Here is a 13,934-nt window from a genome sequence, read left to right as displayed (position 1 = left end):
GCCGGGCCGGGGCGGGCGCCGGAGGAGGCGGGGGCAGCGGCGAGACCTGCCCTGAGCCAGGCAACTTCTCAAAGTCCCGCCGCCTCCCGGCGCTCGGAGGAGTCGCGGGGGAGCGGTGGCATGGGCCGGGCGGGCGGCAGCGTGTGCCGCTGCTGCTGGGCGCTCGTCCTCCTGTGGGCGGCGGCGGGCGGCCGCGCAGGTGAGGCCAGCGGGGGCGCGGGGGGCGGCACGAAAGGAGGCACCGGGGCTGCCCCGCGAGTGCCCCCAGCCCCGGAGGTGCCAGACGGTCGGGAGGGGTGTCCCGGGCCGGGCTCGGCTCGGCGGAGGCTGCCTGGGACGCGGGTGCGAGGCCGCCGGGCCGCCGCTCCCCGGGCGGGACCCCGCAGGCCGGGCTGGCCCCGGCCCCTCAGGGAGCGCCTCGCGCCCCGGCCGCCCGGCCCTGCCGCTGCCTCGTGGGCGCTCGGTGCGGCGCTTCCTAAACACCTCCCGCTGCCCAGAAGGGGCGCGGGGAGCCAGTGAGGATCCAGCAGGTGGGAAATCGCCTTGCGCTCCCAGCCGAGCTGGTTTTCAGTGTCTTGTGCCGGCACGGGAATCGTGCAGGATGAAGACTCGGTTACAGCATGCTGTAATTGTAGCTGACAGAGTTTTAGTGCTGCCTTGTGGGTGAAGGTCTGCGCTTCAGAGCCCATGCGGAATCCCAGAATGGTCTGAGTTAGAAGGGACCTTAAGGTCACCTTGTACCAACCGCACTGCCTCGGGCAAGGACACAGTATCTCGCTCTTGTGCTGCCTTCAGTACATTCTGAAGGTTTTAAGGGCTGGATTCAGTGCTTATCCTCCAGGAATTTCCCGGTTAATGTATTAAGTGCCCCAAACCAAGGAAAAGTTCACGTAGCCGTTGTTTCCGTGTGTGCATAACGTGAGGAGCATATAATTTTGTGCAGTCCTATCTCATCTTGCAGACATAGTTTAAAAACTTTACCTGGATTGGCAAAAACCTCAGTTAGGAGGACCAAAGGAAGGGTCAGTTGTGAATTATCTATAGAGGAAATAAAAGGAACTTCAGGGTATGAGGTAGTTTCACCTAATGCCCAACTGATTTAAAACGTAATTGAATTACTGGTAGAAAACTACAAAGGAGCAAATAGAAATGCCTTTAGTCTATTTAGTAGAGTATGTATCTTTCAACATTGTGAATTGTCTAGGTTCCGTTTGTTTGGGTTTTTTTAATGAAACCAAATGATTCATTGTTCTTTAGCATTTTGAATGCCCTGAAAATTATTTTTCATACATGTTGGAAAATGTTTCTAGAGAATGTTCTTTAATATGACTTAAATTAAGGTGCTCTGAGATAGGTGAAGGTACTTGTTGAATGGGTATTTTTGTTTCCTCTGGGTGACCTATGCTAGGTACCTATAACTTTTGGCAAATTTGCTGCATTTGCTAAGCTTTATTAGTAAGTATCCTTGTGAACATGGAAACCATACAGAACTGAAACTCTTAATTGATAGGTCATATTTGAATATTGCTTTTCACTGATGTAAGCACAAATCAGGGGATTAAGCTTCAAATAATGACAGGCCTGTTGGAAGCAAACTGAAAAATTACTTAGACCTGAAATGCACAAGGAAATAGGATGAATTAAGGCCAGTAAAATAGAAAATGCAAATATCTTATATTCAGGAAGGCTCAATAAAGCATTTGCTCCTTTATTTGAAAATTACTGGGCTTTGTGATAATTTCATGTGTGGTTTAAGCTAATCTCTAAAGAAACCCTGAAATACTTTTCTTTTGTAATAGATTCCAATCACAATCATATATTGAAATCTCCCTTGTTCTTTAGAGTTTATACAGCTTTTTAGAAATCATTAAAAGGATGCTTCTAAAACAAAACAAAAACACATGGATAGGCAGGATCAGAGGAGTGTCACAAAGATATCAGAGGGCTGGAGCACCTCTCCTACAAAGACAGACTGAGGGAGCAGGGGTTGTTCAGCCTGGAGAAGAGAATGCTCTGGAGAGAGCTCACTGCAGCCTTCCAGTACCTGGAGGGGATTATAAAAAGGAGGGAGATGGAATTGTTATATGAGCCTGTAGTGACAGAACAAGGGCCAGTGGATTTAGACTGAAAGAGGGCAGGCTGACATTAGATATAGGAAGAAATTCTTTACAATGAGGGTGGTGAAACACTGGCAGAAGTTGCCCAAGTAAGATGTGGATGCCCCATCCCTGGAAATGTTCAAGGTCACATTGGATGGGGCCCTCAGTAACCTGGACAAGTGAAAAGTGACCCTGCCTATGGCAGGGAGGGTGGAACTAGATGATTTTTCACTTCCAACCCTTAACATTCTATGATTCTATACAATTTTTAATGGAGAAATAGGTCAAGCTCATTCAAATTAAAAAAATTGGAACAGAAACTCCCTTATTATGGTTGACCTAAAATATTTAAATGCTATACTGTGATAATAGCATCACATATTATAATCTTTGCTACTGAACATTGGTAGGGTATACTGAAATCAAATGTGCAATTTTGTTCTAGATATTTTTTTTAAATTTTGAAGTGATGCAAAACTAGTTTTCAGTGAAACCAGGAGAGTGATATCTTCCCTATATAGTGAAATGTTTACAGGCACAATCTATGAAGAATACCTCTACAAAAAAAGAGCTTCACATTTGGAAAGCCATAGATAAAAATTAATAGTTAAATTATTAAAATTAGTAGCTAAGGAAACCAGTACTTTTCATATTACTCGGAGATGCTCACAATTGTTAATTTAGCTTGTTACATGTGAACTAACCAGTGTTCCATTGCTTGTGAGTTGGCTTGTTTGTCAGACTAAGGAAAACTATGACTGTTGTTTCTCACCCCCAGACCTTGTAGTTCTTTCATCTGCAAGGAAGAGAGTTCCACTCATTTCTCTAATTATAGTCCAGTAACCTAACTTGATAGATATATGTTTTAAAAAACAACTTACAGCTGGGAAAGCATAGGGAAAAGCAGCTGTTGCATATTGCCAAATACATTTTACTGGCATTCTTAAGGCATGTCAGATGTTATTTTTGTAGCTCTAATTTAGTTAATAAATATTAGTAATAGTGTGTTTGTTAGATTGTCTTGGGCCATCTCCATACTGCTTTTGTTCCATTTTTCATCTTCTCTGTCAATTCTGTTCTTTTATTGCAAGTTACTGCCATTCCTTCATGTCTTCTTCAGCATCTGCTTTCCTTGTTTCATCTCATGTCAGTCCTCTATCTTAGTATTTCCTTGAATTGCTTGTTTCATATTCTAGTGCACATGTATGCATTTCTCCTCTCCCGCTGCCACCAAGTAAAAGATAATGTCCAGTTTTAACATAACTTTAGAAATACTGATCCCAAAAGGTAGAGAATAGATTTGGTGTTTCAGCTTAAAATCCAAAGGGAGCACTACCACCTCCTATTCCTGGCTGAAATATGTGCCTTTTTCCATTATTTAGGGAATAATTTTGACAAAAAGCAGGTACTTCTCACTTGCTAGAAATTCCAGCACTCTCCCAGCTGTAGTCCCTTTTTCTGGATCTTTGGCAGAAGGGTTGATGTATCTTTAAAAGCAGGCAGCTCGAATGAGGGTTGCTCCCAGTCCCTACTGTCTGCAGAAAGGAGAAGAAACTCCTTTTTCCAGGCTTGCTCTGTCATTGCACTTCTGCACATCTCTCTCCCACCCCACTGGTGGTTGTGGTGAAACTCTGCATTGCTGATGCTGTGCAGTTCTCCTGGCTGGCTCATGGAGGGGAAGGGTAATTCCACTGGCCTACCCTATCCCCTGGGATTTTGACTTGTTCATCACACACAGAGTATGCTTTGGTGTGTTATTGATGTTATTCTAAGCAACACTGTTGTGGAATAGGAAGAGCTTTGATTTGTCAGAGTCCTAGTAGGCTGGACAATTGGAAGTCTTAGATTTGTAGGTTCATGGAGACATTGCAATTTTTTTATATGCAAAAATTGACCAATATGACTGCTGGGATAAGAGGTGCTGAGGCCTCTCCCTCACCCTCCAAAAATAAATGTAAAAATGCCAATATTATTCTATAGGAAGGCTCCTGTTTTTTTTTAGAACTCAAACAGGATTGTTTGAAAATGTGCATGTGCTTCTTGTATATTTATCAGTCCTGCTCATTTAGATGATCACAGAATAAAATTATAACAGGTTAGGTGGTATGAAATGCTTTAATTACATTGTAGTGTAGACAGGTTTATAATCTTGTAGTTTTAACTCCCAACAGCAAGGTGAAATGAGATGATGAGTCAATCAAAAGAAAAAGCAGTAATGAAAAATAGTTTTTTTTCCAGCATTGTTGTTAAACTATAACAGCTACCTTGATACTATTCCTTTAAAGACCTCTCAAGGTTTGTTGCAAATTATCCTAAAATTTAATATTTCCCCTTCCCTCCCATTCTCTTTGGAGTCCCAGTTTTCTTCAGATTAAATTTGTCATGTAGGGAAGCTGGGGCATGGCAAACTCCAGGGGTAATTGAAAAGTTTGTTCTGACTTTTGAAAATAGCTCTGCATGTTCATGCTCTGTCAGAGCATAAAACAAAGAAACCTAGCCTGCAGTTTAAGAGTACCTGTGTCAGATGGGTCTGTCTGGCTTTGGCACCAACTTTTTTTTCTGAAGGAAAGCAGCAGCTATTTTGCTTTAGGCAGGTACAGTTACTGTATAGGTGTAATAGGTATTCTGACATACCTATTTAGTTTGCAGGCACTAATAGCAATACCCAGCTGCCCTGGTTCCTCTTGACTTCCAGCAACCTCTCCACAGCCCCATGAAGAGATAGATCTCTTTATTCTTCCTCTTTTCATCTGTTCCTCAACGTCTTTGTTTGCTGTGCAAATAGTCCCTCCTCTGCCCTGCAATGGGCTTCTTGGTTGGAATCCCCCTCCTATTTACTGCTGGACAGGTGAGTTGTGTTCTGCTTTGACCCCTTGCATCACTCCCTCACAGAATTTCCTTTTCCCTGACTTTTTTGGTATGTAAGCTTTAGCTTTGTAAGGTGGGCTTTGGCTTTCATCAGTGATGACCCTTATCAGCCTGCTCTTCTGTTCACAGATTTTTCAGTCTGAGTGATTCCCATGTTTACTTTTAACCTAAAGTAGAAATTACTGCTTCTATTACTAAAAGTAGTTAAGAAGACAGCAGAAGACTAAGCTCTTAGCTGCTTGAAGAGTTACTGAAAGTGTGGTGTGTCTGTCCTTTAAATAGCCTCAGTACCTGACAGATGAAAAACATGTTTTTTAAACACTGTGTTCCAAGTTCCTGAAATTACTTCATCTCTATATAAACTCATGTACAGCTTCTTTTCATAGAGTGTGGAAAAAACAAAGTTCTTGCACTACTAAAATTCTGGTTCTGCTGATGCATTTTCTGTTCCCATGAGAAGTGTCTCTAGTACATCATGAAGAGTGACCTAGTGCACAGTGGTTGATACTGGTCAGCATCTTCCTTGGTGGCCTCTGTGATGGGGCAGAGTGTACCCTCAGCAAGTTTGTTGATATGCCAGAGGGCTATGCAGCCATTCAGAAGGGCTGTTTATGAATTTACCCCTTAAAAGTTTTCAAATATTTCTGGAACCTCTGATATGTGATTTTTTAACTCTTCTCACAGTGATGTAGAAGTGATTTGATCAGTCATGCATAGAGAGCTGATGTAATCACAGCCCATTTTAAGGAGGATTCAATTAGAATTGTAGGGCAGGGGTCTTTTTTTTTAAATTTTGTTGTTGTTTGTTTGGGGGTTGCTCTTTGTTCTTCAGCTTTGCAGGATGAAAACACAAGTAATTAAGAATGTTTCTTAAAACAGCAGATCGAATGGAACTCTGAGAAGTCTAGTGCACTTCCTTCCTGTTCATATCATGCTTGACATCAATTCTATTTCAGATGAAATAGACATTGTGTACCTTGTAAAGGATTGCATACCTTGCTGTGCTTTTGTCTTTAAGCTTGTGATCCACTGGGTCCTAGTGCTTCTGTTATGCCACCTCAGGGATTGATTCCTAAGATGGTTAGTGTAGAAAGCTTTTGCAAGCTTTTGAATCTTTAGGTGGAAAATTAAGTCAACAGTAGTTTATAATCCTTTGCTGTTGCTAAAGCATACTGTCCTCTAAAGTTGTTTTCGGTAGGATTTGTATACATTGTCTTCTGGGCCAGGAAATGAAATACTTCTCAGAGTTTTATGTCAACACTGCTATGCTGGAGCTGTACACTGAAAGAGTGGTTGATAATTTCCAGAAGAATAACATGAGAATGTTTAGCTGTGAACTTTTGTAAAAATCCAGTTAGTCCTCGTGCCCTTTTTTAGTACATTAGCATTAGTGTTGATCTCTGCAGTAGAACTAAGCCTGATGGAAAGCTATAAAATTAACTTTTTTAAATTGTCAAAATACTGTCTTGACATCTCAGTATTGCATAGTAAATACCTACTTATGTTTTTTCCCTTACCACCTTTATTCTCCACCACAGAACTCCGCTATGCAACTGTGTACTGGAATAGAGCTCAAAAAGTACTTCAGGTCAGGGATACTCTGGACAGGAGTGGAGATGCATATGGATTCTACAACAACAGTCTACAGACAACAGGCTGGGGAGTCCTGGAGATCAGAGCAGGCTATGGCTCTCAGACCTTAAGCAATGAAGATATTATGTATGTTGCTGGCTTCTTGGAAGGCTATCTCACAGCTCCGTAAGTACCTCATGACACTTCCAGTGGATTTCTGTACTTGTGAGATTTTTTTTGTTTGCTTTCATTGCCCTTAATTCCTTTCCATTAAACTAATGATGCATTTTGCAGCTGCTTGCTGTTCTTTTGATTAGTAGCAGATACAAGGTATAGCTTTTTCATTATGGGATGAAGATGTACCCTCCCCTTCTCATCCTGCAGGATCTCCCAACACCTTGGTGAGATAGATGGGTACTGTATCTGTATTACTGGTTAAGTAATGTAATCACAAAATAACTTAAATATAAGGAAGTTCATAAGGAGTAGCACTGACAGATCAGGCAGAGAGATATGTTGCTAGCAAGGTGTGCAGGGCTTCCTTAAGGATGTTTTTCAGCAAATACTGTCAAGAAACTGCTGGAGAGCAGATACTGAAGACTTCACAACATGGGAAGTTGTCTTAGCCAACTTTAAAAAAAATAAAATATACACTATAGGCCTGAAGGCAGATTGGAGTGTGTCTAGAAGGACTGGTGTTCTCCTGACGGACTAAGCCTTACCCACAGTGCACATCTATGAAAAGTTACAGAATTTTGTACTTGTTACAAATCTAGTGTAGGAGATTTTTTTCCTAAAATAAAACAAACAAAAAAATCTGTAACTCCAAAAAAATAGCCAACCAAAAAAATTAACTGAACTTTGTTCCTTCTATGGATGAGTTGGAAGACAGACTGACACTATAAAATACTCACTGATAGCAGATGGTGCTAGGTTGGACATGATAATCTTTAGAGTCTTTTCCAATCTTCTGAGAGATTCCATGATTCTTTATATCTGGTGATACGACTAAGAGCATGACATGTGGGTAGTTGTTGAACAAGCTCCATCTTTTGTTCTGTCAACATAATCATAGGAAAAGAAAAATTCAAAAATTCTGATGCTTGGACATAGCTGAGAGAAGTTTGCAATGACAACTGTGACTTGATTTTTTTGTGTTCACCAACTTTGGTTTCAGAACACTGAAATAAATGCCCATAGGCTGTGTTGCACAGACCAGCAAGGGAAGGTTGTCTGCTGAACATTTGTCAGATATGGCTACTGGACAAGATTATATTCATTTAATTAGTAAGATATTTTAAGATCAGTTAATATTTATGTATAGTTCTCTAAGCATATGAGCATCTCTAGTAGGTTTTGCTGGTGAGGCACCTAGGTCTCTGGAAGTGTATAAAAAAAATTCAATAAAGTAGTATTTGTCAATAACAAAACACTTCTGAGAAAGTGGAGGAGTCCTAAAGTTCATAGTACACAACCTGTACTCCAGACAGGAAAGGAAATGGAAATGAAATTCATGAGAGATCTGTTGTTGGATTATTTGGCATGAGAGGTTACTGCCTTGCACTATTCAGTTTATGTAAACTATCCCTGAATCTGGGGAATGCTAGCATTGCATTTAGAATATTGTTAAAATCGGGTATTGTTCAACAGATTTTTTTTTCCTAAGGCTTTAACTGAGTGTGTTTATCAATAGGTGATTAAGCTTAAAGTTTGTCATACTACAGGTAGCTGAGTCCATCTGAGCTTAATTAGATATAGGAAGTAGTGCTGCAGTAGGAACAACTCACACCCTGCTTCTCTTCTGCCTCTCTGTAGATTTATGTGTCTTCCTGGGTTTGAAACAAACTTAAATATGTGTCTGTTCCTTTTAATGTAGTTTGAATGTGAAAAAGTGTCTGCAGGGATTTATCTGCTGTCTTATTCTAGGCTAAGTTTTAGAGGAAGGAGGTTTTCTCTTTTTTTTTTATTTTATTTTTTTTCCCCCATGTGTGTTTACTGAAGATTCACAGAAGTGAAGCTATCCAAGTTATTCTGCTCAAGGCTTTTGCCTTCTGCAGGTCAGATGTTTACTGAGGTTAGTTCCTAGCTCTGGCTGCTGTTACTCTAGGGCTAACAGCTCCAGCACTGAGTGTCCCTTTGTAAGGAAGTGGATATAGCAGAATTAGCAATGAACAAAAGTGAAGCTGAGGCTTTGTAATAATGTAGAAAAGTACAGCTTGAGACTTAGGCTTTTAAGCAAAATGGGAAATTCAGCTGTTTGAAAGGAGATTAAGTGCAGGAGTGGGTTAAGATGAAAAACCAGAAGTAGCCAAAGCCTGTCTTTTCTGGGGAGACTTTTTGAGAAGATGTACTAAGAAATCCCCTGACACATGCAAAAACTGAAAATGCTTGCTGTCAATAAAATGAGTTTGAAATATTATGCATACTGTCTTGAGTTTAATTTTTTGGCTATTTCTTTGCCCCATTGTCCATTTGTAACTGCAGTGCAAGCGTATTTCTTGCTGGGGTTACAAACAAGTTTTTTCTGTCATGTTGTGTTAAGCTATTTTGACTAAAGAAGACTTATCCAAAATCTAAGAATACATTTTGAAAATGTTTCAGGTAAGGAGATGAAACAGTAGTTTACTCTCTTTACCCTTGATAACACAGAGAACCTATTATTTCAGGTTTTAGCTGCATGACCTCTGTGAGTTTTTATTTGGCACACTGCAACTAATGAATTCTTTTATAGACTGTGTTTGCAATTTCCTAAATTGCAAAAATGGAAACTCCCTAAGTCAGCAGATGTTAAGATTGCATTCAGAACTCCATTTCTCCTTCATCTTGCCTAGAAATGCAGAGAATCCTAATTAACATGCAGGCAGATGTTCTAGCTATGGGACAGTTAAACAGGTCTTCTCAAGTGAAACTGGGAAACAGCCTTTCTCAGCCAGTAACTCTTTTCCCATCAGACTGTCTGGCCTATTTAGCCTTAGGGAAACTCTAGCACCATCACAACCTTCCTTAGAGAAGGTGTCTCTAAACAGTCTTGTTCTGCTTTTATACAGGTTGGTGCCCACAGCTCAAGCTTCCCTTTTAAATTCTTGATAAGAACAAGGTGTAGGTACAATGTTTAGCTTTGGGGATGGCTTTATTTGCATTGTCAGCCACTTAGCTGCTGGAGTGAAAACCCTGCTTGTGACTTGCCTGTACCAGCACCTCAGGTGGTTCAGGCACAGCCTTCCCATGTGAAAACACTGGGTGTGCTTGGTAATTGAAGAACTTTTTAGTACATGGCTAGCTGTAGTCAAACAACTCCAATGTCTGCAGCTGTCTTGCATCCATATGCAGTAAAAACTCCATGAAGCTGACCCAGAGTGGCTCTTTGCAGAAATCCTACAAGTCCTACTAGAAGGAGCTCTGATGTAATACATTGGTGGGAGGGAAATGTTGGTGCCTGAATCCATGTTACAGTATAGCTTCCTGCAGAAGCTGTTGGATGGAGCAGGAGGTCCAGCTTGTCAGTGCCTGCAGTTTGGAAACCTTCAGGAATTCACAGCTAATTCAGGTCTCATATTACTCTTAGGGCATGAAGGAGAGTTTTCCAGACACAGCTAGGCTTTTAATATGTAAGCAAAAGAGTGACAAAGTATCTCTCTTAAAAATATATGCCTTGCCTATAGTAGGAACCTAAAGAATCTGTAAAATAACCTTATTTTTAAAAAAATTAAAATAAGAAATGTAGTACAACTGTTTTATTTTGGATTACAGGGGAAGAATTAATCTCAACTCTAACTGTATAGATCAGTGGTAGAAAAGGCAATGGTCAAACCAGTTTTCCAGTGATGGCAGAAATATCTAAGTCTTCTCTGAAGCATGCTTCATCTTTCTAGTGTTGACACCTGATTCAGAGTATGAGAATATCCATCTGTTTTTGAAATGCCTAGTTAGACATTGGATAAATTCAATCCTAGTATCTATAGTGTCTGGGGATCCAAACACTTATTTTTATCCCAAACCTTTCACCTTTCTACAAAGTCCAGTCATATCATCTAGCCAAGGTACTTGCTCTGAATTTCTTAGGTATGAACTAGGTATGAATTTCTTTTTCCCATTTCTAACAGAGTAGTGTTAATGAGGCCTGACTTTACTTAGTGGCAGAACACATCTAAATCTGTGACATTATTTTAAATCAGTTCCAACTGGGACATGGCAGATGCCTAAGAGCAGTATTTAAATTTGAAGCAACATTAATTTTACTCTTTCCTCATATAGCCTCAGCTGACCTGAGTCCTGTCTTCTTCCTTGCTAATTTAAAGAAGGAGAACTCTGCTTTTCTGGTTTTAGGCTTGGAATTTTTGTCCCAGATTTGCAATTGCCTTGTCTTTGGCCTTAGATGTAGTTTCAAAGCCTTACTGTAGTGATCCAGTCTAATTCAGAGAATAAGGCCATTGAAAAACACACAAGCTATGCATATAGAAGCTTTGTTAAAGCAAAAAAAGCTGAAGAGAGCAACTGGACTAACAATTCTTGATAACATTGGCCATTAAAACAAAATCAGTTCTAGGAACTGCCTGTCCTCTGTTAGCAAATAAGAGTGAAAGCCATTAAAGAAGGTATTTTCATCACATGATTCTGACCTAACCCAGTATCTACATCAGTTATGAGAGCTTAAAGATACTACTGCTGTAAAATCTGCATTGTGTTGCATGACCTTTGAATGCAAAATAGAGAGTAGAGCTGATGGTTGAGTCTGGAAGCCTGGTCATTTGTCCTGGCCTAGGCAGTGGTTAGGCCAGTATTTTAGCTGGATTTTATCTTCCTCATCTGGCTCTAATCTCTAAATGATCATCTGCCAGATGGACCAACTTGTGCTATTTGCTCCTTTTTAGAGACACAAGAGCTCTGATTTTTTGTATGGATTATGTTATGCTCTAGTTCCCTTCCTAAAATTACTTGGGATTTTTATTTGCCAAATTCTCTGTGAGTATGCAGGGGTGGAGAATACCAATCTGTTTCTACAATTTTCTTGCTGCCTTCTGGAAGTAGGTTATGATTTTTTTATGTACTCTTGCATTACATAGGAGGTAGGAAATTCTAGAACTGAAATTGTTGCTGGAGCTGCAGTTTTGTGAAAAATGTAATGGTGCAAACCTGTTGAATGCTTCCCTCTTGTTCCAGCGTCTCTCTTCTTCAACCTAATTCAAACTACAAATAAAAACAAATCACATTTTGCTGGATTAATGTTTTGTCTGAATGTGTGAGACAACCAGATTTGATTGTCATAATGAGACCAGAGCTGAGATTAGAAGCAGCAGGATCATGCTGTCAAGTTCATGCAATTGTCTGGGGTGGGGCAAGGGACAGAAAGAGAGGAGAAGGTCAGTAGATGATTCTCTAGTCAGAAGTAAACCATTTTATCATCTCTGATATGATGCCCTGAGGGAAACTGGAAAGAGCTCCTGTCTGCATCCCTCCCAGAGAAAGCTGCCCTTGTAAGTTTCATTACAGGAATTCTGCCCTGCTGGCACGTGCTTTCCTTGAGACTGGTATCTGTTTCTCAGTGCTGTTTTTCTTCTCTCAGCACTTGGTAGGAGATGTACTGATGATGGATGTAATTCTATCTCTATAAACTCCAGACCTCAGCAAAATAATTCTCTGCTGGTGTCCCTTTTTTTTTTTTTTATTTTTAATTTAATCAGTGACTGAAAAAAAAGTTATTAAGTTTGACTCACATTAAGAGAAATGTTGAAGTTTTATTTTAGCTTGGGTCAGACAATTGCATTTCAACTAAAATGGAAGGCTGACTTTAATTCTGGGCTCCTGAGCATTTTTTTGACAGTTGATTTCATCTTGAAGGACTTAACTTCAAGAAAACAGATAAAAGGGCCCTAACCAACCAAGCAACAAAGCCCTTTCAACTTTTTTTCTTTTTTATTATAATGGGACAAAACAGCTAACTGAATTTAACAACAGAAAAAATCACAAGAATTTTGGTCTCCATAAAGCTGAATCTATTTAGGGCTGCCATGAGTGGGAGTTTCTGTGGCAACATGTAGGATCATCTTACACACATTTAAAAATGGAGTTACTTAGCTTAAACAGAAAGAAACATGGTTATGGGCAAGTAAAACCTGCTAGATATCTGAAGGGTGAAATGAAAATGAATCAGCAAATTATATTAACTTTGCCTCTGTGATTTTTTTGATTCCAAGTAGCATAGCTCTTCAGAAAACTATTTTTGTTGCACTTAAATTAATGTGCTAATGCTTTCAAGATGTTTCTGGCCTACAAATATTCCCTGAAGGTGCAGTTTTGCTATGAAGTAGTTCTCTTTCATTCTTACTTATCTTGTTTCCATCATGCAGCAGTTTGAGCAGTCATTGGCAAAGGAATTTATTTCAAGTCATGTTTTAACAATACTTTTGTGTTACTTTGGCTATTTGTCGTGCTGGAGTGTTTTCTGTGAGTAGGAAAAACTTACTTTGTGGACTGTGTTGCTTGTCTATCAAGGCATGTTGATTAACTGCTTGGTAAACAGAAGATGCAAAGGAATAACTCCTGTTACTCTTGTTCTTGCAGGCAAATGTATGACCATGCTGCAAATATGTATCCACAGCTAATTAAGACTCCTGCCATTCGAAGTGGAGTTCAGAATTTTATGGCGTATGTATTTATTTGCTAAAAATAAATCAATCAAGACTTGGGATTGGAGGATGACAGCATTTTCAACCTTTTTTTATTCTCTTCCTTATGGGCTGAGGAAAAGATATGCTTCCTTTCCCTCTGATTAAATGTCGTTATTATTAAAAGAAATTCTAAATATACATTTAGAGAAGAAGTGCATATACTGTTCCCTAATTCTGATTCTTTCAAAGAAATGTTTAAAACCATTGCCGCCAAAGGGTGGGGAAAATGTCAATGAATCTTGATGGTCATTCTAGTGAAATTACTTTTCTTGAAAAACTGGTATTTTCAATATTACACTGAACAGTGGTCTCCTGGCACCTTAATCTTTTTAGCATTGTATCCTTTCCTTCTTCTGTTAGTTTAGTATTTTATTCTACCACCTATGTAAGTTCTAGTCTAATCACAAAAATCCAGATTCACTTTTCTCTTTAGCTGTAAAAATCGGAAGTAATTCTGCTCAAATAATGCAGCTACACTGGTGGGGTAACTACAATTTGGAGAAGAACCAGGCCAGACACTGGGAAACTTAGCTGTGATTACCAATTATTTTAATTTCCTTAGACTTGTGTTTTTTTCCATTACATATATTTGTGTGAAATGGTCACTTTGGGGACTACTTTATTCCATCTTTGCCTTGTCTTGCCCTTTCCATAAAGGATTGAGTATCTGCCTATTATTGATGTGCATATATAAAGTCGATTTGTTTTAGCTTACCCAAAAAATAGA

At 39.8% G+C, this 13,934-nt stretch overlaps 1 protein-coding gene across 1 annotated transcript in view; it reads left to right on the top strand.

Annotated features, from left to right (window-relative positions):
* The first annotated feature begins 20 nt into the window (after nt 1–20).
* PLBD1 (phospholipase B domain containing 1) overlaps nt 21–13,934 on the top strand; it is a 35,952-nt gene continuing 22,038 nt past the window's right edge. The window contains exons 1-3 of the mRNA XM_079304539.1: nt 21–199; nt 6,506–6,725; nt 13,101–13,184. Of these exons, the coding sequence (XP_079160665.1) occupies nt 121–199; nt 6,506–6,725; nt 13,101–13,184 (383 nt within the window). The 5' untranslated portion in view covers nt 21–120. The remainder of the gene's footprint in view (nt 200–6,505; nt 6,726–13,100; nt 13,185–13,934) is intronic.

This window comes from Erithacus rubecula, assembly GCF_903797595.1.
Source record: "Erithacus rubecula genome assembly, chromosome: 4".
NCBI lineage: Eukaryota > Metazoa > Chordata > Aves > Passeriformes > Muscicapidae > Erithacus > Erithacus rubecula.
This window is presented reverse-complemented; position numbering and strand designations above follow the sequence as displayed.